At 38.2% G+C, this 24,539-nt stretch overlaps 1 protein-coding gene across 1 annotated transcript in view; it reads left to right on the top strand.

Annotated features, from left to right (window-relative positions):
* Positions 1–20,508, top strand: part of Dora (zinc finger SWIM domain-containing dorado) — a 49,970-nt gene extending 29,462 nt beyond the window's left edge. The window contains exons 14-21 of the mRNA XM_089632303.1: positions 7,752–7,884; positions 11,345–11,519; positions 13,522–13,797; positions 14,451–14,737; positions 15,560–15,801; positions 16,688–16,918; positions 18,852–19,001; positions 20,316–20,508. Coding sequence (XP_089488429.1) covers positions 7,752–7,884; positions 11,345–11,519; positions 13,522–13,797; positions 14,451–14,737; positions 15,560–15,801; positions 16,688–16,918; positions 18,852–19,001; positions 20,316–20,382 — 1,561 coding nt within the window. The 3' untranslated portion in view covers positions 20,383–20,508. The remainder of the gene's footprint in view (positions 1–7,751; positions 7,885–11,344; positions 11,520–13,521; positions 13,798–14,450; positions 14,738–15,559; positions 15,802–16,687; positions 16,919–18,851; positions 19,002–20,315) is intronic.
* The last annotated feature ends 4,031 nt before the right edge of the window (positions 20,509–24,539 follow it).

The following is a 24,539-nucleotide window of genomic DNA, read 5'->3' as shown; positions in this document are numbered from 1 at the left end:
TCCTTGTGCTTAGTGTGTCGAGTAGGTAGTTTCATAAACTAGCTTAAGTACCCTAGGGCTTAACACAGAGTTACAGAAAGAACAAGAAGGCATTTTAAATAAAACGAGAACAAACTGTTTTCGGCGACAACGGAAACTCAACTAAATTAAGGAATCTTTACGTATTTAAATCACGTTCAGTAGACCATGATTCGCCGACGGTCGGACGGCCCTCATAGCATATCTCCTTATATTTGAGTTTGATATTACATTTGGCATTTCAATTTATTTATTAAATGTCTTTTCTTTACAGTAGAACCTCGTTAATTCGAAATCCACGGGACATCAAAAATCAAATTTCGAATTAACGAATTCCCAAGTAATTCGAAATTTTATGAAAAAAAAAAAAAAAAAATACGCCGAAAATCGATTTTCTCGGCCGCCTCTTCAAATCCGGATGGTATTTTAGTTGTAAATTCGTATTAATACCAATTATTTCTTTATTTTCGCGGCCGATTACCGTAGCGGCGGGCCCTTTAAATTCAGAAATTCGCAATAAATTCGTAAAAATGCTATATATTTACGCGTAAATCGAGATTTCGCTGCCGATTTCGGTCGCGGCCTACCCTTTAAATTGAGATATTCGTAAAAATACGATATATTTCCGCGTAAATCGAGATTTCGCGGTAATTTTCCGTCGCGGCCGGCCTTTTATTTCAAATATATGAATTAAAATTCGTAAAAATACGATATATTTCCGCGTAAAACGAGAATTCGCGGCCGTATTCCGTCGCGGCCGACCCTTTAAATTCAGATATTTAATGTAATTTCGTAAAAATATGATATATTTTCGCGTAAATCGAATTTTATCGGCAGTTTTTCGTCGCGGCCGGCCTTTTAAGTTCAGATATTTGAAGTAAATTCGTAAAAATATGTCATATTTCGGCGTGAATCGAAATTTTTCGGCCGATTTCCGTCGCGCCGTATTTTTTAACTCGGATATTATATTGTAAGTAAAAATACGATATATTTCCGCGTAATTTGAAATTTCGCGTCCGATTTCCGTCGCGGCGGGCCCTTTAAAATTCAGATATTCGAAATAAATTCGTAAAAATACGATATATTTACGCGTAAATCGAGATTTCGCGGCCGATATCCGTCGCAGCGGGCCATTTAAATTCAAATATTCGAAATAAATTCGTAAATATATGATACATTTACGCGTAAATCGAAATTTCGCGGTCGAGTTTCGTCGCGGCCGACCCTTTAAATTCAGATATTTGGTGTAAACTCGTAAAACTACGACATATATCCGCGTAAAACGTATTTTCTCGGCCCTTCAAACTCATATATTCGAAATAAATTTGAAAAAGTACGACATTCCAGTGTAAATCGATTCAGATTTACAAAATAATAATACTAATTAGGACGACGTATAAATACATTTTTCGGCGTTTTACCGCCACGGCTGACTTTTAGATTCAGATTTACGAAATATTATGATTTATTTTCGCAAAAATCAAATTTTTTCGAATTACACGAACAAATTTTCGTGCGCGGACAGAAATAAATTTCGAATTACGAATTAACGAATTTCGAATTAAAAAAAATTTTGTATGAAAAAATTTTTCAGCGGAAATTTTTTTGGCGAAAATTTCGAATTACGCGTTTTTTCGAATTATCGGGGTTTGAATTAACGGGGTTCTACTGTAATATGAAAAACTGTTTGTAAAGTCATCACAATGAAATCGTTTTAGCCATTGTTTTGTGACCCGCTCCAACATTCCTCCTCACCATCTCTTTCCCTAAGAGCGGGAGCACACAGAGAGCGGTCAGGAGTTCCGAGTTACGAGTTCCGCGTTTGGCGTTCGGCGTTCATTAGAATGTACTGATACTATAACAACAACGCACACAGCGGGCAGTCAGACCGCGGCGGTCAAAACGGAACGTCACGTTCTAAGAGTTCTTTTCCCGCCGAGGCAGAGAACGCCAGAACGCCGCGATGTCTGAGGTTACAAACACGGAAAAGTTAATTGAATTGGTTAGGGAAAGGAGTTTATTATACGATTTATGTGATGTAAATTATTTATTAATATACAGTAGAACCCCGTTAATTCGAACCCCGTTAATTCGAAAAAAACGCGTAATTCGAAATTTTCGCCGAAAAAATATCCATAGAAATTTTTTTTCATACAAAATGGTTTTTTAATTCGAAATTCGTTAATTCGTAATTCGAAATTTATTTTTGTCCGCATACGAAAATTAATTCGTGTAATTCGAAAAAATCCGATTTTTGCGAAAATAAATCTTAAAATTTCGTAAATCTGAATCTGAAAGACAGCCATGGCTGCAAAACGCTGAAAAATGTATTTCTATCTGGTTGCGGTAGATGTTAATCGGCTGCGAAATTTAGTTCGAAAAATTGTCCCATGAATCAAATTGTAAACAAAGCCGTTTTTACAGGAATTCCCAAAATTTTGCCACCTGTAATATCGTACCTCATATGTACGTACCCTTAAATCAGTTTATTTTCTGCAGTGATCGAGTGTGGTTAGAGCTTATTTCTTCTACAATAACTTCCCGAATTCTAATTCTAAAACGAGTGTTTACCTACGTTTTCGTAAAGTTTAAATCGGTGTTACATAATCGGCGTTTGCCTACAAACTTTTTGTGTTCTATTTTTTTATACGTAAATTTATTGACAATATTTGTGTTTTGTATTGACATTTTCAATTGTAATAAAGTTTTTCTGTGAAAGTTTGATAATAATATTTCAATAACACTTGCATCTAATTAACATGGCTCCGCCTATTGCACGCAATGCATATAAAAGTTTAACAATCGCGCAAAAAGTACAACTAATCAAAGACATTGATAATAAAGTGGACAGCAAAGGGAAATTGGCAGTAAAATATGGAATCCCCAATTCCTCACTGTCAACGATATTAAAAAACCGGCAAAAAATCGAAGCTGCTTTCGACAATTGTAAAGCCAGCGGTTCTCAACAGCGCGTGCGACTTCCAAAGCATCAAGAAATGGAAGAAAAACTTTTCGAATATTTTTCCCAAATTCGTTCCGCAAAAATTTCTACTTCTGGGCCGATGCTTATTGAGAAGGCGAAATCAATGGCAAATGAGATGGGAATTGAAGATTTCAAAGCTTCCAATGGGTGGTTTGACCGCTTTAAGCGACGCTACAACATAGTGTGCCTTGCCGTTTGCGGCGAAGCTCAAAAAGTTGATGAAGAGGAGGTGACAAGTTGGCTGTCAGAAAATAAACACATTTGAGAAAAATACCACCCAAAAGATGTCTATAATATGGATGAGACTGGAATATTTTACAACATGATGCCGGACAGGACACTAGCTCTCCGTGGCGAGAAATGTCACGGAGGGAAAAGAAGCAAGGAGAGATTAACCGCCGCCCTCTGCTGTAATATGAATGGCTCCGACAAGATGAAGCTGGTTGTAGTAGGAAAGTTTAAAAAACCGAGGTGTTTTAATGGCCTTACATATTTATCGTATCCTGCTGTGACCTACGAAAACAACAAGAAAGCGTGGATGACGCGGGAGATTTTCACAAAATTTATCATCGCCGTGCAGAGGAAAATGGCAGCACAGAATAGAAAGATTTTAATGATCCTCGACAACTGTTCGGCTCATTACACTCCCCAAATAAATATTCCCAATGTGGAAATTCTTTTTCTGCCGCCAAATACCACCAGCATCCTCCAGCCCCTTGATCAGGGAATAATCCAAAATTTCAAATGTTTTTTCCGAAAAAGTTTACTACATTCATGCATTGTACAAATAAATAGTGGTACAACGTCTGACAATCTTAGAAAGTGGTCTGTATTAGACGCCTGCAGAGCAATGTGTATGGCTTGGCAGTCGGTGACGCCTGAGACCATTAAAAATTGTTTTCGCAAAAGTGGGATTTGTATAGAAGAAAGTAGCGCCCCCGTGGAAGAAAGTTGCGGCCCTGTAGAAGAAATAACAGCCAGCGAAACGCTTCTACTCGGGGATGCTAACTTTATCGATTTTATAAATGTCGACGAAAATCTTCTAACGTCCGAAATGCACATCCCCGTGCCTTCCAGCGAAGAAACCGAGATCAGCGACGAAGAAGGCAGTGAAGATGAAGCAACCACAATCTTGCACCAATCTTCTGATGTTTTCAACGCCCTAGATGTTCTCCAGCGGAGCATATCGGGGAGCCCGCAGTTGCCATCTGCCGCGTTTATGCATTTAAATGCCTTGATGAGAATTATTGTTCGTCATAATGACGATACAATGAATAAAACGAAACAAGGAACAATAAAGGATTACTTTGATTGAATCTGTGATGTCTTTTTTGTTGCTGATTTAATTTTGTGTTAAATGTTTTTATGTTGTAATTATTGAAAACAGACATTATTTTTTTCTAATATTATAAAAACAAAATAATTTAAATATTCAATTGTTTTTGAAAATTCTTGTTGTTTTATTTCATATAATTTGTACACCAATTGCCCATAGTTATTATGTTATGACTTAAATTCATATTAACGTTTAATATTGAAAAAATAATGTAAATATTGAAGGTTAATAATAATTAAAATTTAATATGTTAACGACTTCGCAGGAAATTCTAAAGTTGTGAAAGTTGGCCCATCAACATGTACCTGTATGTAATCAAATTTTTATGAGTTTAACTACTGGCATCCCCCATAATCTATTGTTATTTAATGTGTTATGTCAATATTGAATATAAACGGAAAACATTAACAGTTTAAATAAATACTGATGCTAATAGGTATGTAATAAAAAATTTACAACTTTAACTACTGGCATTCCCCATAATCTATTGTTATTTAATGCGTTATGTCAATTCTGAATATAAATAATGGAAAACATTATACATTTTAACCAAATACTAATGGTATTATATATTAGCAATGATAATTTGAATGTTGAAATACAAGTTAATTTTAAATATTTTCATAATATATCATGGATTATTTGATATACGTAAATCTCTGTCACAATCATACATGTTATAAAAATAATTATACATAACTGTAAAAATAGTTTTTTAACAAAATATTAAAAGTATATTTGAGAAGCGCTCTCTGCTAACAAGTTAAGTATGTACATAGTGGGGAACACGTGTCCAGGGAGTGGGCTAGCTAGAGCTTCAATTGTCAACAGAGGATAGTTTACTTTTAGTAGGCAGCAGACCTTTGGGGAAGGTGGTCTTCTAATACCCGACCATGTCGTTGTGGATTACGTTAAAATTTGCAGACGAAAATGAACACAAATAATTGAGACAATTCTTTCTGGTAATATTTTCATATTAAAAAGATTGTTTCTACCAGCCGTATCTCAACTGTAGGCGAAGGCAATAGCTTACCCCGTTTGTGAGTGTTTACTCGTACGGCTTTACTTGACAATAAATTATTCAATGCTTCCTGGTAATATTTTCATATTAAAAAGATTGTTTCTACCGGTCGTATTTCAAGCGTAGGCGAAGGCAATGGTTTACCCCGCTTGTGCGTGTTTTGCACGGCTTTACTTGACAATAAATTATTCAATGCTACCTGGTAATATTTTCATATTAAAAAGATTGTTTCTACCGGTCGTATTTCAAGCGTAGGCGAAGGCAATGGTTTACCCCGCTTGTGCGTGTTTTGCACGGCTTTACTTGACAATAAATTATTCAATGCTTCCTGGTAATATTTTCATATTAAAAAGATTGTTTCTACCGGTCGTATTTCAAGCGTAGGCGAAGGCAATGGTTTACCCCGCTTGTGCGTGTTTTGCACGGCTTTACTTGACAATAAATTATTCAATGCTACCTGGTAATATTTTCATATTAAAAAGATTGTTTCTACCGGTCGTATTTCAAGCGTAGGCGAAGGCAATGGTTTACCCCGCTTGTGAGTGTTTTGCATGGCTTTACTTGACAATAAATTATTCAATGCTTCCAGGAAATATTTTCATATTAAAAAGATTGTTTCTACCGGTCGTATTTCAAGCGTAGGCGAAGGCAATGGTTTACCCCGCTTGTGCGTGTTTTGCACGGCTTTACTTGACAATAAATTATTCAATGCTTCCTGGTAATATTTTCATATTAAAAAGATTGTTTCTACCGGTCGTATTTCAAGCGTAGGCGAAGGCAATGGTTTACCCCGCTTGTGCGTGTTTTGCACGGCTTTACTTGACAATAAATTATTCAATGCTACCTGGTAATATTTTCATATTAAAAAGATTGTTTCTACCGGTCGTATTTCAAGCGTAGGCGAAGGCAATGGTTTACCCCGCTTGTGAGTGTTTTGCATGGCTTTACTTGACAATAAATTATTCAATGCTTCCAGGAAATATTTTCGTATTATGCAAAAGGGTTTTTTCCACCGGCCGTATTTCAAGTATAGGCAAAGGCAGTGCTTTACCCTTCTATTTAATATGCAAGTGCTAGCTTTATTTGACAATTCGATGCGAGCAAAGCGCTCGCGCCTGTTAGGTTTTTGTCTTCGAATATCTTCCGAAAGGATAGTGTTGTATTCTTCACTCTTCTTCATTTTATGTAGGAGAGATAGAGATACAACTCTTTCCGGAATTACAATGTTATTATGATTTACCTTCGGTTTTGGCATTTTGGTTGCCGCATGTGACAGCAAAGAGTGAACAATCTTGATCAATGAATAGTGAATGTAAGTATGTATTTTCAATTCGCGATCTTTGTTTTGTGTGTTTGTATATCGGTTTCAAATGTAATTAATATAATTACGAATGTGATAATTTCGCGGCCATCGACAATGAGCGTCTTCTATAATATTTGAAAGAGATCTGTAGTTTGTGGGGGAATATGCTCCGAGGTCTAAAATAGAGAGCTAAAACAGCGGAAAATTGGATATATAAATTATTTATAAAAATTAGTTTTACTGTTACATATTATTATCACCAAGACGTAAACCAATATTTTTTTCGTCCTCTATGTAAAATACAATAGGAAAAACGATAAATTAAAATTACGTCCGCCATTTTTTTTTTGCCAAAATTTCGAATTACGTGGGAATTCGTTAATTCGAAATTTGATTTTTTATGTCCCCTGGATTTCGAATTAACGAGGTTCTACTGTATTTTGTTATTATTTCTAAATATTCTAATGTCTTTTCTTATCTTTAATAAATAAATACATACCTTAAAAATAAAACCAGCCTTTCTTTTGATGAAACACAGTTCCTCCAATTAGTATTTTGTTTTTCGATATCGGGTTGTATGATGTCATACAATTCATTAAAACTATTAATCGGCATTCGAAAATAAATATAGAATTGTTGTCCATCTTTAAGTAAATCCTGAAAAATACTAGTAAATTCGCCTTGTTCTTCTCGCGTTGTGTTGATTGGGTGAACCCAATACTTCCTTTTCTTTTAAGAAGCTGCTAAGCTCCACAAGAGCAATAATTCTTCATCGGATGATGAACTTTCTAGTGACATGTTGCATATGCAAAGACCCAAACGAAACTAGAACGCGAGAATTTGAACGCCGCTTGTGTGCTTTGGAACTCTTGAGCGGTCAACGGTCACTAGAACGCAGAACTCTGACCGCTCTCTGTGTGCTCCCGCTCTAATACCTTCAAAACATACACCAATTGGTGATGCCATTGTTCCTTTGACTCCAGACAATTACGAGTAATTGGGACTCTTGCGAGGTATTCACATATCTGTGATGTTTATTAGAATATTTTCACCAACTTTTTAAAATAATTTTGTCCATTTGTAATTTCAGATACAAGGGTAAGCGAGCCTATCCATCTATCCCCAACCAGCCGTCGGAAGCCAGTGCGCACTTCATGTTTGAGCTGGCCAAGTCTGTGCTCAGCAAGGCCGGGGGCTCCAGTAGCACCAGTCTATTCACGCAGGTAACCACCGTTTCTATTTAATATTTTTACTAAAAAGCTCTTCACCAGAGAATATTAACCGTTACTGGCTGATGGCCGAGATTCTTTTGGCGCTCGGTCAATAGTTTTATCGCTTAGAAGGTCAGTTTCACAGTTCTGAAGTGGAAGGTCATTTGAGATATACTAGAACCCGGTTAATTCGACCCCCAATAATTAAAAACAAAAAATATATCCCTAGAAATTTTGTTTAATAAAAAATGGTTTTTTAATTAATATTTTATTTTTGTCCACGCATGAAAATTTGTTCATCTAATTCGAAAAAAAATTGATTTTTGTAAAAATAAATGACAAAATTTCGAAAATCTGAATTTGACAGACAGCCGTGGCGGTCAAATGCCCAAAAATGTATTTTTATATGGATAAATATCATCCTAATTAGTACAGTAGAACCTCGTTCATTCGAAATCCATGGGACAACAAAAATCAATTCTTCGAATTAAAGAATACCCACGTAATTCGAAATTTTATGAAAACAAAAAAAAATACGCTGAAAATCGGGATCCTCGGCTGCCCCTTCCGGTAGTATCTTTGGAGTAAATTCGTAATAATACGAATTATTCCTGTGCAAATCGAATTTTCGCAGCTGATTTTCAACGCGGCCGACCCTTCAAGTTCAGTTATTCGAAGTAAATTCATCAAAATGAGATATATTTATTCGTAAATCGATAATTCGCCGCCCATTTCCATCGCGACCGACCCTTAAAATTCAGATATTTGGTGTAAATTCGTAAAAATACAACATATTCTTTGCACAAAACGAATTTTCTCGGTCTTTCAAACTCGGATATTGGGAGTAAATTCGAAAAAATACGACATTCCAGTGGAAATCGATTCAGATTTATAAAATAATAATACTAATTAGGACGATGAACCATGTAAAAATACATTTTTCAGCGTTTTACCGCCACGGCTGTCTTTAAGATTCAGATATACGAAATTTTATGATTTATATTCGCATAAGTTAACTTTTTTCGAATTACATGGATAAATTTTCGCGCACGAACAAAAATAAATTTCGAATTAAAAAAAAAGTTGTATGAAAAATTTGTCTGGGTTATTTTTTTGCCTAAAATTTCGAAATACGTGTTTTTTCGGGGTTATAATTAATGGGGTATTATTATTTTGTAAATCTGAATCGATTTACACTGGAATGTCATATTTATTCGATTTTATTTAGAATATCCCGAGTTTGAACGGCTGAAAAAATTCGTTTTACGCGGAAATTAGTTTTCAGCAAATATCAGATTTTGTAAGGGTCAGGGCCCGTTCCCACTTCCGTTTTCAAATCGGAGGCGGGTCCCGTTTTAAAAACGGATGCCCTAGTGGCTGTAGTGGATGTATGGAGCTGTTCACACTTGTCCGACACGATTTGAAAACGGATCCGACATTTTTTGTCGGATGGCTCGCCTACGCAGCGCGTCGTTTTCAAATCGTGTTGGAACACGCTCGCTCATAGTGTTGTATGGAGCTGTTCACACTTGTCGTCCAGTCGTTCCGGCAGAGTCCCCGCCAAACCCCGACCCCTCCCCGCCCGCTCCCTGTCGCAAGGAAGCAGGCACGCTGCGTGCTTGTATTTGGTTATTTTGTTAAGTAAATAAATCAAAACTACAATAATGGATAAGGAAATAAATCCCGAAAATTTAATACCACTGGTCGAAGAAAGAGTATGGTAATATTTTATCTTTAACTAAATAAAAACAAAACACTTGGTGTACACAACTTTTGTACATCAAAATTTTTATTTTTATTTTTTTAAGTTTACTTTTTTAAAATTTTAAAGCTTTAATGAGATGCACGGAAGAGCGTATTAGTTTAATAAACACCTAATAAAAAATATTTGAGTTGTTATTGTTTTCTTACTTTAAAATATCGATAGCCTTTCTTCAGGACAAATGCACTTTCTCAATTTTTTTATTTTGATATGTTAAGCTCTCTGAAACTCATTCCAGTAGATGGTTAAAGGAAGTGATAGACATTCTCTTAAGCCATTAAGCGCCCTTGAGGTGATTTTTCATGGTGAAAACGGCGCTATATAAATAATCCAATCATTATTATTCTAAAATAATTAAAGAACTTTAGTTCATCACTTCTCAACTCACCAATTAACACTTGGAAAATTCCTACAGAAAATCATTCGGCTATGATTGGGTGTACCCAAAATTTTCTTTTCACTTTTTTCCTTCTTTTTAATAAGTACCACATGACAACAAGAGCTTCATCGTCGTCCATTGCGCACCATTACTGAAGAATGAGCAAATAACATGTTTTTGTTGAATCGACAATTATTTTTTTTCGTAGAGTAGGGTCCGTTTTTAAAACGGTAGTGTGAACAGGGCCATTGGCCATACGTTTTTAAAACGGGACCCGCCTCCGATTTGAAAACGGAAGTGGGAACGGGCCCTCAGCCGCGATTTCGATTTGTGAGTACATATATTGTATTTTTACAAAATCACTTTGAATATCTGTGTTTAAAGGATCGGTCGCGAAATTTATATATCATCATATTTTTACGAATTCATGTGGAATATATTAATTTTAAGGGCCGGTTACGATGGAAATTGTCCGCGAAATTTCGATTTTTTTTTGGAAATGTATTGGATTTTTACAAATTTACTTCGAATAACTGAACATGAAGAGTCGACCACGGCGGTAATTGTCTCCAAAAATTCGATTTACACATGAATTTAAATGGGTGGCCGAGGAACTCGATTTTCGGCGATGGAATACGTGGGAATTTGTTAATTTTAATTTTTGATGTCCCGTGGATTTTGAATTAACGGGGTTCTACTATATATATGTTATGTGACTAATCTTCTACCATCCGCTGTTGGCCGCTATTTGGCGGTGAAGAATTCAAATTAATAAAGAATATCACCAGTTGCTTTGCTTTACATAATATTTCATATTTATATTTATTTGTCGTCTTATAATAAATTTTCTCCTATGACGAAATTTCACATTATTTACAAATGTGTCATAAATATTAATTAGAGCATACCGAGGACCGTACTTTCAGAATTTTTATGTATGTATGTAGTATCAAATAATACCGAATATATAAGCTGTCAAAATGTTAATTTTTTAGGAGAATCTCGCCGGCAGGCCGATGAGCGTGTGATCAGTATTCAGAACTGCCATTCGAATTATAAATTCTACTGAATTGTGTCTTATGACATCTCGGGTACATTTTTTGAGGAGTCATTTTACTTAAGTACAATTGGAAAGCTTATAACAACTAATAAAAGTTCCAAGGGACCGGAAAGAAACAACTTCTTAAGACAGTTTCATAATAAATTTTCAAAAAAACAAAAAAAATTAGTGGACAACCTCATTTTGGGAGGTCAGTGTCCGATTTACCTAAGGGAGTAGCTGCCCCTGGTGATACATGTGTTACATAGAAGTGTTAATGTTTTGGTTGCAGTACCACCCTCAGACGGCCGTGACGTCCACGGGAGGTGGGCGAGAGCACCACCTGCCACACCGCGGGCTGCACATGGCCGCCTTCCAGCTGGGCCTGTACGCCCTTGGCCTGCACAACTGCGTCAGTGCCAACTGGCTTTCCCGCACATACTCTTCACATGTCAGCTGGATTACTGGTGAGCCAACATACTCAAATATTCACATATTCCAGAGCATCTTACTGGCTCCAATGTCATTCAAGTCCAGTTCGAGCTTTGCTGGATGGCATTTAAAGCAATTAACATACTTCTCCCATCTGCACCTTCCTGAAAACATCAAATATTGATAACTTTTAAATCGATGATCATCGCCATTTGAATTTTTCACACTGTGTTAAATTCTAATTTTTGGCCTATTAGCATTTGATCAAATTGTGATAAGCTGACAACATAATAGTTTATTATGCTTGTCCTTGTTAGATTTATTCAATTTGAAACTAACTGACTACTACACCGTTTCTCCGCAGGGGTAGGCAGAGAGGATAGACCCCCAAACAACTCGGTCACACCACACACTCCTTGCCTCATTCACATTTATGTATTGTCTCATACATACTCTTCTATTATTCTTCAGGTGTCCCCGACTTCTGCTACCATTCGCATTTGCATCATATATTCTCCTTACACTCCTTTTATTTATTTATTTATACTGGGTATTACAGACAATCTCACTTACGTGAGAACAATCCAGTTATAAAAACTCAGTTGACATACAAATACACATTAATTCTCATATACCTAAATAAAGATTACAATATAAAAGAAAAAAAATAAAAATTCAAAATTAAAAATAAATATGAAATACATACAAATATTACAGAAAAGTAAGAGACGCAAGTAATACATAATATAATCAGTGCAACATATTATTTAACAATAGATTTTTTTTTCTGAATCCATCATCCTTTCTTCGCTCATTCATTCTACATGCCCACTTGAGCATCCCTTTCTTAAACTTACTCATTACGCTTACATCAGCATTTTTTGCGGATCTCTACATTTCTCACACGACATACATGGTTTTACCACACATGCGCCTCAGTGATCTCATTTCTACAGCATTCAGTCTTTGATCAAAAGCTAAAACTGGTCAAAAATGTAGATTTGATAATACAGTAGAACCTCTTTAATTCAAAATCCACGGGACATCAAAAATCAAATTTCGAATTTCCACATAATTCGAAATTTTATGAGAAAAAAAAGACGCCGAAAATCCGGGTAGTATATTAGAAGTAAATTCTTATTAATACGAATTATTCCTTTATTTTCGCGGCCGATTACCGTCGCGGCCGGCCCTTTAAATTCAGATGTCCGTAAAAATACGATGAATTTCCGCGTAAATTGAGATTTCGCGGTCAATATCTGTCGCAGCCGGCCATTTACTTTGAATATCTGAATTTAAATTACGACAAATTTCCACGTAAAACCCATTTCTCGGCCCTTCAAACTCGGATATTCGAAAAAAAAATTGGAAAAAATACGACATTCCAGTGTAAATCGATTCAGATTTACAAAATAATAATACTAATTAGGACGATGTATAACCACGTAAAAATACATTTTTCGGCGTTTTACCGCCACGGCCTTGATTCAGATTTACGAAATTTCATGATTTATTTTCGCAAAATCGAATTTTTTCGAATTATACGAAAAAAATTTCGTACGTGGACAAAAATAAATTTCGAATTTCGAATTAAAAAATCATTTTGAATGAAAAAAATTTTCTTTGGATATTTTTTTGGCGAAAATTTCGAATTACGCGTTTTTTGGAATTATCGGGGTTCGAATTAACGGGGTTCTACTGTAATAGTAATTTCTTGCTTTGAGGGATTATTTCATATGTTCTGTGAAAGTCCTATTCAAGTTCTGTTACTATCCAAGTATCCCGGGTTATGAATAACCTAACAATATATGGTCATCTGCTACTTCCATCATTGTAAGCAGAAGATGTTGCTTGTGTTATGATCGAGGACTTGGGGAGGAATTGAACTCACGACGTCTGGGTCTGTGGACGCATTTGCCAATTCAGCCACTGACTGGTTGACCTTATTATTATTTGCTCGGTATCTCATTAAAACCTCACCAATGTGTCTCTACGCGGCTTCAGTTAAATATCTAATAATTCTTTTTGTATCTTTAGGCCAAGCGATGGACATAGGTGCCCCGGCAATCTCTTTCCTCATCGACACGTGGGAGGGCCACTTGACCCCCCCGGAGGCGGCTTCTATAGCAGACCGCGCCTCGCAGGGCTGTGACCCATCGCTAGTGCGTGCCGCCGCAGAGCTCGCGCTGTCCTGCCTGCCACATGCTCACGCACTCAACCACAACGAGATCTCGCGCGCCGTGCTCCAGTGCAAGGAGCAGAGCGACCTCATGCTGGAGCGGGCGTGCCTTACCGTGGAGAATGCCGCTAAAGGTGGGTGTAGAGTTATTACTAGAAGACGGGTAAGTCAAATAAGTAAGTAAGGTAAATATCTGGGCTGAATGGCACTTGGGAACACCTGAACCCGGCACCGGGGGGAGTGGAGAGGAGAGCTGAGGCCACCTCGATGGACTCTTCCCTCTTTGGGCCTTCAGTCAACCATGAGGGAGTAGAGAGGAGAGCTGGGGCCACCTCGGTGGACTCTTCCACTTGGGGGACTTTCGATGGGAAAACTCTTACCGCTTCCATTACATTCTACCTTACGTTCCATATGCGGGAAAACAGGGACCCTCACGTAACCTGGAAACAAACTAAAAGGAAAGAAATGTGAGAGATAGTAAAATTGGCCCATGGCCTGATTGCTCACGGAAACTATCCGTGTACCGTCTCCACTTCAATAAATAAATAAATAGCTCTACACCCTACAAATATTTCGTTAATCAAAGTCTCGTACGTGATGTATGCAAGAGAGATGGGTGAGACCATTGGTTGAAAATTAACTATTTTTGGGTGATGGGTTGTAACTCCTCTTTTTGTTACATGCATCATTTATGACATATTTAACAGTAGTGCTTATATCTGAGTTTTACTGTAGAAGAACCAAAGTGAAAAGTCAGTTACACATGTAGTCAGTTACTGTTTTGTAGGTGGCGGAGTGTACCCGGAAGTGCTGTTCACCGTAGCCCGCTACTGGTACGAGCTGTTTCTGCGCCACGGACCTCCTGGCGAGGACATGGAGCCCGAGCCGGAGCTGCACCAGTTGCACCAACTCCAGCAGCAGCAACTGCAGCAGGCGCAACAACTGGGTGCCGCACCGCTCACCGCGCTCGCCCCGCTGCCCATACAGATGGCCCCTTACGGCTTCGCATACCATCCGCTGCATATACAGTTCCATCGCCCGCCGCCTATGCCACCTCCGCCAATTCACGTACAGGTAGACACATATATTATTTATTCACTGACCACAACTGGTTTGTCAGAAGACATTACAGTGAAACTCTCTCAGAAGGTTTAAGGTGAGAAAAGCTTAACCTTATCTATGCAGCTGTTGCATATCTGGTGTCCGGGGGGTGATTCTCACATGATTTTAGAAGTAGAAAACATAAATAATTTCAATTATTTTACAAGCAATAATTATTCGCCTGAAACACTCATCCACATTGAAAAATCTCCTGATAAAAGATACATGACGCCAACGGGACTCGAACCCGTGTCCCTTCGATTTCCGGTCGACAACTCTGACCACTGAGCTATGGCGGCTTATCTCTTATCCGCGAAATAATGTGTTTCATTCAACAATTACTGCTTGTTACATTTTTTCACCTGTAAACAACCAACTTTATTTTATATGAGAAAGGCATTGTAAGTGCTAACTCTCTCACTAGATGGCGTCGAGACAAATTGTCTACATTTTTAGGTGAAATACTAGAACTTGTCAAATATTAATTATTATTTTTTTTTTTTGGTAAACTAATGTTTAAGACAAGATTTTTTATGCATAGCACAAAGGGTAAAAATTATTTTACAAGCAATAATTTCAGGCGAAAAATAATAATAAATAATTTCTTTCGAAATTCCAACGTTTTAAGGTAATTTTTAGGTAAAAATTTGGAATTGTTTGTGTGGAAAAATATTTTAGTGGGAAAAAAACAGATAAAAAATTTACTGCATACTTCTGGTTTATCAATACTGCTCGACAATAATAACTTATTTGATACGATATATATTTAAAAAATATGTCTGGTGTGTTTCCCAGCCGTGCCAGCAGATGTATAGCTACGGCCTGCCCAGCCTGCAGTACTGGCTGGCGGCTCCGGTGCGCCCCCCACCGGCCCCCGCGCCCCCCACCCCCGCTCGCCCTCCGCCCCCGCAGCCCCCACAACCGCAGCAGCTGCGCGCGCTGCTTGCCGCCTACCGCGTGGGCATGCTCGCTCTGGAGGCGCAGGCCAGGCGCGTGCACGATGATAGACCACAGAACAAATACAGCCGGTATACTAGGTTTGTATTAATTTTTCATTTCATTGCCATTACCCGGGTGGTTGTTTATGGTATTTTAAGTTTTTACATGTGCTTATGCGGTAGCAATAATCATTTTTAGATTAGTTTTATTTTGTTGGATTTAATATGGTTTCAGAAATATGTGCTCCAGTAAAGAGAGATCTACTGTCAAGAGTCCGTACAACTGATACATAATTAAGTATGTGCTGAGTATATTGTTGTGTAAATCGATTCGATGATGTTTGAAGAAAAAGAACAAACAAGTAACAAATGTAACCTAATCTAAACTAACCTAACCTAATCTAATCCATCTTTTATCATGTTCTATTTTGTCATTCTTCTTTTTTATCTCTTTACCGATGAGTATATTGTGGACGGAAATCCATCACCTTATACAGTGTTTGGTTACTTTACAGGAGAGGCAAATAGTGGTGATTTTATCCACGATAAAACTGTTTTGAAGTAGAACAATTCGCTTACATTGAAATTATCATGTTTTACTTTTTTTTTTGATGTTTGCTTATTGCTGCTGTTGAACGACTTTCGGGATGGTTTGCCGTCGAAATCAAAATAAACTGATTTTACTGAGCATTTTTAGTGAGTAGCAGGGAAAATAAATGGATCTTCTCATATTTACAGGAAAAAAACAGGCATTTCCCTTAGTTACAGGAAATAAAAATACATATTCCTATATGAAAAAATAGAAACTTGCTGCATTGTATATTTTTGCTATTTAAAAAAGATATCATTATACAATAATGAAAAATGGATGGACTAAAGTAATGTATAACCTTAACAACGCTGTGTTTTTCAATGTAATCTATCCAATGCATCACATATCCAATAGCTGTTAACGTTTAGGTGTGATTAATGATTGTCTAATTAGAACTCCTCCTTACGGCGAGAACGTCAAATGGCTGCTGCGCGTGGCTAAGAAGCTGGGCACGCAGTACCTGCAGCAGTTCTGCCTGTGCGCCGTCAACTCGGTGGTGAGCCCGTTTGTGCTGTACGACCTGGCCATGGAGGCAGCGCACTACCTGGCTCGCAACAACCAGGCGCTCTTCATGCAGCACCTTCGCGGCGCCCTCTCCCCCCTCGTGCAGAAGTGCCAGCAAATGTGAGTACAACCTCCTCTCTATCCTCTCTGCCACTTCCATTGCGTGTTCTCTATTGTTCAGGAGAATTGTCTTCCACAGTATACGTACAATTGACTTAAAGATCCATTAGTATACCTAAATGATAATCCAGGGGAGGAACAGTGATAACAGACAGGTGCATTAGATAGACATTGTTGTGAAATTAAATTTAACTAAATTTAAAACAAAACAATTATGTGCTATGTTCGTTAAATTAAATAAAAAATGGTATAACCTACAGACGTGCTGCCTTATGGTAGCTATATATGACTACTTTTTTGTTATTATTAAAATTTTAGTCATATTATTGTTTTATAATAAATAATTAAAAAAAAAATTTCTATGGCAAAGTTTGTACATGATGTTTATAAAATAATAATAATCAAACCATTTATTTGTCAATAGATTATTAATCATTAGCTTGTTACAAATCATAATGTTTGACTTGACAATATTGACAAAAAAGTCACTGCTAGCTGTACATTCCGAATCCGGAATGCAGCTGGTTTTCAGCAGTATAAATACTATACCTAATAAATAAATATTTGAAATAAAATAAAAATAATAACATTATTACGAAATCACTAACATAACTAGGGATACCCCTTTCAATAGGCATAAATAAATAATATCAATTATCATATTTGTACCGGACAGCAGATGGATGTACCTAAATAATTATTAAATAATCAAGAAAATGAATATTTATCTGATATCACACATTTTACGATGCCGACTCTTTTGAGGCTTATCTCGCACGATGATAAGATTTTTAATAACCGCACACGTGTCATATGGCCAGTTCAAGGATGAATTACTCACACGACGAAACTGTGGGACCTTAGTAATTAACTTTCGGCACTATGACTCTTGAATTGATTATGATTATGAATTGCTCCACATTAACACATGTAGAAATTGTTGAATTCGAACCCAATAAATACGCAAACAACTGGCCCAACCAGTCAGTTGTCCGATGACATTCGCGAAGTTGTGTTTCATTGCAAATCTTTACCCAAGGTACCCCCGAGAGGAAACTGGCATTTTCGAGTCGATGTCAATGGCGTAGGTGTCTAGTACAATGTTGTTGCGCAGTTAACAATCATTCGCTGCAAGCTTCTTAAAGCACTGAAACCATGTGGATATTCGAATAGACACTAGTATTTAATTCCAAAGTTGTTCTTTTCCTAGTGCTTATTTGAGTTTTATCTCAGGTTATTTTTTATATCATTTTCGGGAGATAATAACTTACTTATCTACTTATCCTGATCAGATTTTAGTTCATATAATGAAAATACTAGTTTTTATAGGAAAAAAATCCTACAAAACAATCTTTTCATTTTTGGCATCTCACATCGGCAGGTTTAATTTCTTTCCATTTCTTACGGTAAGCGTCTCCACTTATCAAACTAATTTCGCGCACCTGAGGTGATATCTCACAAAAGCGGCGCTATACAAATTGTCCAATAAATTAAATAATTAAATAAGCTGTGAGTTTGTGCGGATGCGATTAGACCTGTCAAAAACTTACGCCTCGTACGACTTCTGTAACTTGCTATAAATTACAGTAGAGTGCACTAAGACTTAGTGTCGTTTAGATTGGTAATTTGGCCATAAGTCACTTACGTAAGGGAGCCTAGTACTCCTTTTTGGAGTGTGTTGAGCAATTCTGTGTGAGTGCTCAAGGCAGATCTATATCAGTAGTATATAGTATTAGTGATTTCTCTAAATAACCAAGTACCCATCACCTTCACCTTCACCTTCACCTTCACCTTCCTTGCTTCATCTGCATTTCAAGTGTCAAGCAGTTTAACCTGCTCTATGGTAACATTAATGAAATGCTGTACAGTTTTATTATCATTATTTTTCTTTGAAATATCCATGAATTGTAGTTTTAAAATGTGTTGGTTGCAGGTACATCCAGTGCATGCACCAGATGCTGTACCACCTGACGGCTTCAGACTACGAGGAGTTTGCCAGTGTTGTGGTGTCTGCGCGCACTGCGCTTCACCTCACTCCCGAGGGGACAGCGCAGTTCAAGGACTGGCTGCAATGCATTCGAAGGTACTCATGCTATAAATTATGTAATTTTCAAAAAGGCACATTTACCGACAATCCATTTATTTAAAATTTGTACTTTCAGGTGAAATGTTTCTCTCCAGTTCCATTCTAATACACATTCTTTATAAAGTATTGCATTGTGTATGTACGAGGGTAGTCTGAAAATAATACGACCTAACATAACACATTTTTTCTTAAATTTTTTTTTTTTTTTTTTTAAATCTCCTTTCCAAATAATAGTTGGTGTCTTTCTTTGCAAAATAGTTGTTTATGAAGATTTCTGTCCTCCAGCTCAACTTTTAGCCGAGGGAACAAAAGAAAATCACTTGGGGCTAGATCTGGTGAGTTCAAAGCAAGCAGTTCAAACCGCAATTCGTGGATTTTCACCATGGCAACCGCTGAGGTGTGAGACGGCATATTGTTTTTGAAAAAAAAATTTCATGTGCACATGTGGCTGTTTTTCTCAATTTCCACTTTCAGCTTGTCAATTAATGTTGCGTAGTATGCTCCTGTGATAGTTTTTACTTACCCAGAAAACAGTTGCCATCACTTTACCGGCCGAACGAACAGTCTTTGCCTTTTTTGGAGCCGATTCTTCTTTCGCAGTCCACTGTTTTGACTGTGTTTTTGTTTCTGGGGTGTAGTAGTGTATCCAAGTTTCATCTACAGTAATTAATCGGCGCATAAACTCTGATTTATTGCACCTAAACTGCGCCAACAAAGCTCTGCAAATGTTCATCCTAACATGTTTTTGGTCTAGAGTGAGCAATCGCGGCGCCCAGCGCGCGCAGTCAGCTTTCTTATTCCTAAGTTTTCAATCAATATGTGACAAACACATTCTTTAGAAATGCCTGTGCTATCTCTAACCTTAATTCAAGGGTTCTCTAGCACCATTTGGTGAACTTGAGCAATGTTACCGTCAGTGGTTGCAGTTTTTGGCCCTAAACCATCCCAAACATTCATCGTCACCCAAGCTGGTACGGCCACGTTTAAATTAGGCTGCCCAAAATTTCACCGTGGTAAATGATGTTGCAAAGTCCCTGTACACAGCGTCCAACTCGTGTTTAATTTGCGTAGGCGTATTGCCTTTCACTTGCATCGACTCACTAAAACGACTGTCAAACAACAACTACGGGTCCAAAATGGCTGAAATTTTGGTGAGTTCCTTACTAAGCATGCGCAAATAAGTTCTCCAACTTTTGTTGACAAGTGCTGCCATCGTTGAGTTCAGAAACTTTTCAGACTACCCTTAAAGCTTGAAAAAACGACTCTGAAATATCAGAGTAACATTGTTAATTGTTTGATTGATTTCCCCAGGTCCAAATCGTGCCAGAAAGACTTATGGGCCCAGATCAACACAGCACTGCAGGCCAGCGGCAAATGACAAAGGTGTACAGAGGCGAGCGGCAGTGCGGCGAGCCTCTCCCCCCCATCGGAGCCCGAGCTGTCCCCCGACCCACCCTACTTGCTGCTGCCACCAGAGTGCCCCATTGCCCTGTACCAGCCCAACTCTCTGGCACAGTTCAGTGGACCCCCGCCCGGCCCCAACTTGGCCGAGCCCCCCCCGCAGTGGGGCGGCCGCTGGCATCTCTGACAGCCCAGCCCGTCCCCCCCGGGGGGGCATGGGGAGCATCCATTCAGCATGCCGCCACCTATTCTTAGTGTTCCCCCGCCCAATGCAAATGTACCCCCAAATGATTCCCCCCCCGTTCCAATTGTTCCTCTTGTCTTAAATGTTTCTTCACCCAATCCAAATGATTCATTTTTAATCCCTAACGTTCCTCCTCCCAACACTAATTTACCCCCACCATCCCGCAGTATAGGCCTGGCTGGCCCTACACTGCAGCCTGTTCCCAATTTGGGCTCACTCAATTCCAATGTGGGCCCATCTAATCCTAATATTGGCCCCCCCAATCCCACCGTGAGCCCAACCAGTCCCATCGTGGGCCTTCTTGATTCCAATGTACCTGTACTCAGCTTGGGTGTGGCCCCACCTGTGTGCAGTGTGCCCCGAGGTCTCCCTGATGGGCTTCCGCCCATATTCAATGAGTGCCCGGCTATCTCACATGTGCCATCACCCATTCTTAGTATGCTACCGCCCATTCCATATGTCAGCCTTTCGAAACTCAACGAGTGTCAGTCCATTCCAAATGTGTTTCCATCCGAATTCAAGGAGCTCGCAACCTTTTCAAATTTGCCATTTGATGAGAGCCCGACTATTTCAAATATACAGCCCCCCAAATTCAACGAGTGCCTTAGCATTTCAACTGTTCCACTGTCAGAATTTAAAGCGTGCCCGGCCTTTCCAAATGTTCCGCCACCTAAATTCTATAAGCGTTCGGCATTTCCCAATATGGTATCATCTACATTCAATGTGCGCCCAGCCGATCCAAATCTGGCCCCGCCGAATTTTAATCAGCGTCAGGCCATTGCAGATCTGCCTTCGCCCAAATTTAACGAGCGTCTGGCCATTCGAATTGTACAAACACGTAAATTCAATGAGCCCCCCATCATCCCTAATGAGCTTCCGCTTAAATTCAACGACACTCAGGCCATTACAAATATGCCCCCGCATAAATACAATTGGCCTCCGCCTAAATGCAGTGAGCGTCCAGGCATTCGAATTGTGCAACCGCGGAAATACAATGAGCTTCCCGCCTCCCCTAATGTGCCTCCGCCTAAACTCAATGAGCGTCAGGCAATTCCAAATGTGCCCCCACCTATATTACAAGAATGCCTTAATAAGGCTCTCCCTGTATTCCAAGAGCGCCGTGCCATCCCTATTTTGCCCCTGCCCAAGTTAAATGAGCATCTGGCCATTCCAAATGTACCCCCACCAAAAATCACTATGCCTCCTCCCAAATTCAAAGAGTGTCCTGGCATTACAAACGTAATCCATCCCAAATTTAATAAGCTCTATAAAGCTATCTCAAAAGCGCCTTCGATTGTCCCCCTGGCCAAATTTAAAACTTTTCCAGTCACTTCCAATATGGCCCAGCCCAAGATCAAAAGGCTGCAGCGCAAACTCCGCAAGCCCCCTCCGAGCATTCCCAACTTCAGAATGCCCCCGCCCAACCTCAATGTCCCCCCGCCCAGGCGGAGAGTCCCCTCGCCCTCCCTCAATGTGCCCCCCGACTTGGCGCAACCTCCCCCGCCCCAGGCTTGGGGTAGGCACAACTGACTGCCTAGTATTAAACTTATCATTTCATTCGATGCGTGTTTCTGTAGTGCTTCGTTTTAGATTTCCACATATTCTCTCTAGGTAGGTTAACACTTTTTGTGTTCCCATTAAGTCCAGTTCTAGTTTTGCATCAACTAGGTTTATTATGAATTTCTGTGACTTATTTCATGTTACGTGCGATTTTCGTGACTTATTTTTAGTAGGCTAATTATTATGTTAAATTTTGAAACACATTTTAGTGTTATTGTAATCCACAATTTGCATGTTGTGGGATCATTATTCACTTCAATCGATATAATCAGTAGATTCATCCTTTTTTGCCGACACATTTTATTTTCAGTTTTATATCTCATTTTAGATTTTCTTTGGTTTCACTTTTATGTTACCGTCGAATAGTTTTATTACGAATATTTCATGACAGATTTCATATCCAATTTGTTTGGTGGATTAGTTTCAATTTTACACTTTTTCATGCGATTTATGCATATAGGTTATCATAGGAAGTAATTACTTAGGTCTTATTTCGGCTATAAGTAACTTTGTGTTCATATTTGTTATTTTGAATACTCATTCTTAACTTAGTTGTGTGTTTTGTGTTGGTGGCATAGAATTAACAAGCTAGAAAACATTTGAAACATGTTTGATTAAATTATACTTCCTGATTATCCAACATTAAATATATTGCCAAGGTAGTGTGGCATTAATTGTAATATTCAAAGAGCAATCGAAAAATATATTATATTTAAACTGTAACGTAAAGATTTACGGCTAAAGAAGTGTTAGCTTGAATTTGCTAAGTATTTTTGAAAAATATACATGGAAAAATATATTGTATACTAGAGTTTGTTAATTCGTTAAACTGCCTTCCAACCAAACGATAGGTTAACCCGTGGTTTCATGATTGTCTAGCGGGAGTGGCGCATTCTTTTCACGAAACATAGACTGTTATAGTAATGTTATGTCCTTGGCTTAGATTATCAGAACGCCCTGATTCAAGATTACCCATCAGGTACAGTACCGCCCAGGAGTATTCCACCCACGTGGTCATGTACATATCACCTTCACTCGCCCCTACAGCTTCAGTGCTGACTAACTCAATACATACATACACACTTAACTCACCAGTCTTTTATTACATATGAATAGTTAGATTTATTATTATTGGAAGAATGTGCGTTTTGCAAGTTTCTTTCGTAAACGAGAGATTTACGTCTGAAAAATATAATTTTACTAGAATCTAAGAGAGTAATGTATTAGGCTTAGTTTCATTTTGACCCCAACCAAATGAAATGGGAACTCGGGAGAGCGGCTAATAAAATGTTTAGGTGTTTTTATTTTGTCAGTGTTTTTCTCCCGAGTGGTTGTTTGTTTCACGCCGCTCTCTCTTCCAGTGGGATGACAGCCCTAGATTCTCTATTCGTATAAGGTAGGTTAGCCAGCATTATATTTACAATTTTAACGTGTTTTCTGTTCATTTTTTGATGTCACAAAACATATAGCTCTAGAAATAGGAACTGAAGAATTGATCTCCCAAGAAGTGTGCGAGTATGAAAGGAATAATGCAGTTTAAAGTCCATAGTACAGTGGCAAGCATTACACAAGCATCACACAACCTCCCGGGTGCCTACTGCTCGGGCACGCACTCTCCATTTGCTCGCAACGAGTGCCAGACTTAACCTTAGCTCTATAGACTAGTGATTCATTAATCTAACTTTAGTTTGATTTAATATAGATCTAGCTAGAAGAATGTAGTTTAGTAAAAAGAAAAGAAATGAACAGATTGTATTGTCTTTATTTACATCAATTGGAAATCATAATATTTCGCTTTCACCCGATGGCACTTGGCCATGTTAATGCGGGAACGTTAAACTTCCCGTCTATTTCATTATTACGTATTATGAATGAACGGATACATATATATATATATATTTAAATTTACATCATAATTTTTATTATATAAAGACTATTTTTACACTTGATGAATTTATTATTATATTAAAGATTTCATGCCATGTGTAGGTGGATGTCTGTTGGTTTGTTTGTCAGTTTGTTTGTTAGTTTGGTTGACTGGTGGATGGATTGATTGATTGATTGATTGATTGCACTCCAGACACTGACACGGTTCAACCCCATTTGTTAAGTAATCGGTTGTTGTGCGGGCCCCGCTCCGCCTCAGGTTGTGATACGTGTCATCCTTGCTTTCGAGCATGTGTTCCACTCTTTCCTCTACAACTCTCTAAATTGGTAGGTAGTTCAATTTAAATGCATAATACAAACATTACATTTACTAACCCCTTTTTTTGTGATTTCTGTGTGAAAATTCTATTGAAAATTAATGTGTGAGTCCTTATTTTTATATC

The sequence above is a fragment of the Hesperophylax consimilis genome, chromosome 6, assembly GCF_061612785.1.
Source record: "Hesperophylax consimilis isolate HC1 chromosome 6, BYU_Hcon_1.0, whole genome shotgun sequence".
NCBI lineage: Eukaryota > Metazoa > Arthropoda > Insecta > Trichoptera > Limnephilidae > Hesperophylax > Hesperophylax consimilis.
The sequence above is the reverse complement of the archived record's forward strand: the minus strand, read 5'-3'. Positions and strand labels throughout refer to the sequence as shown.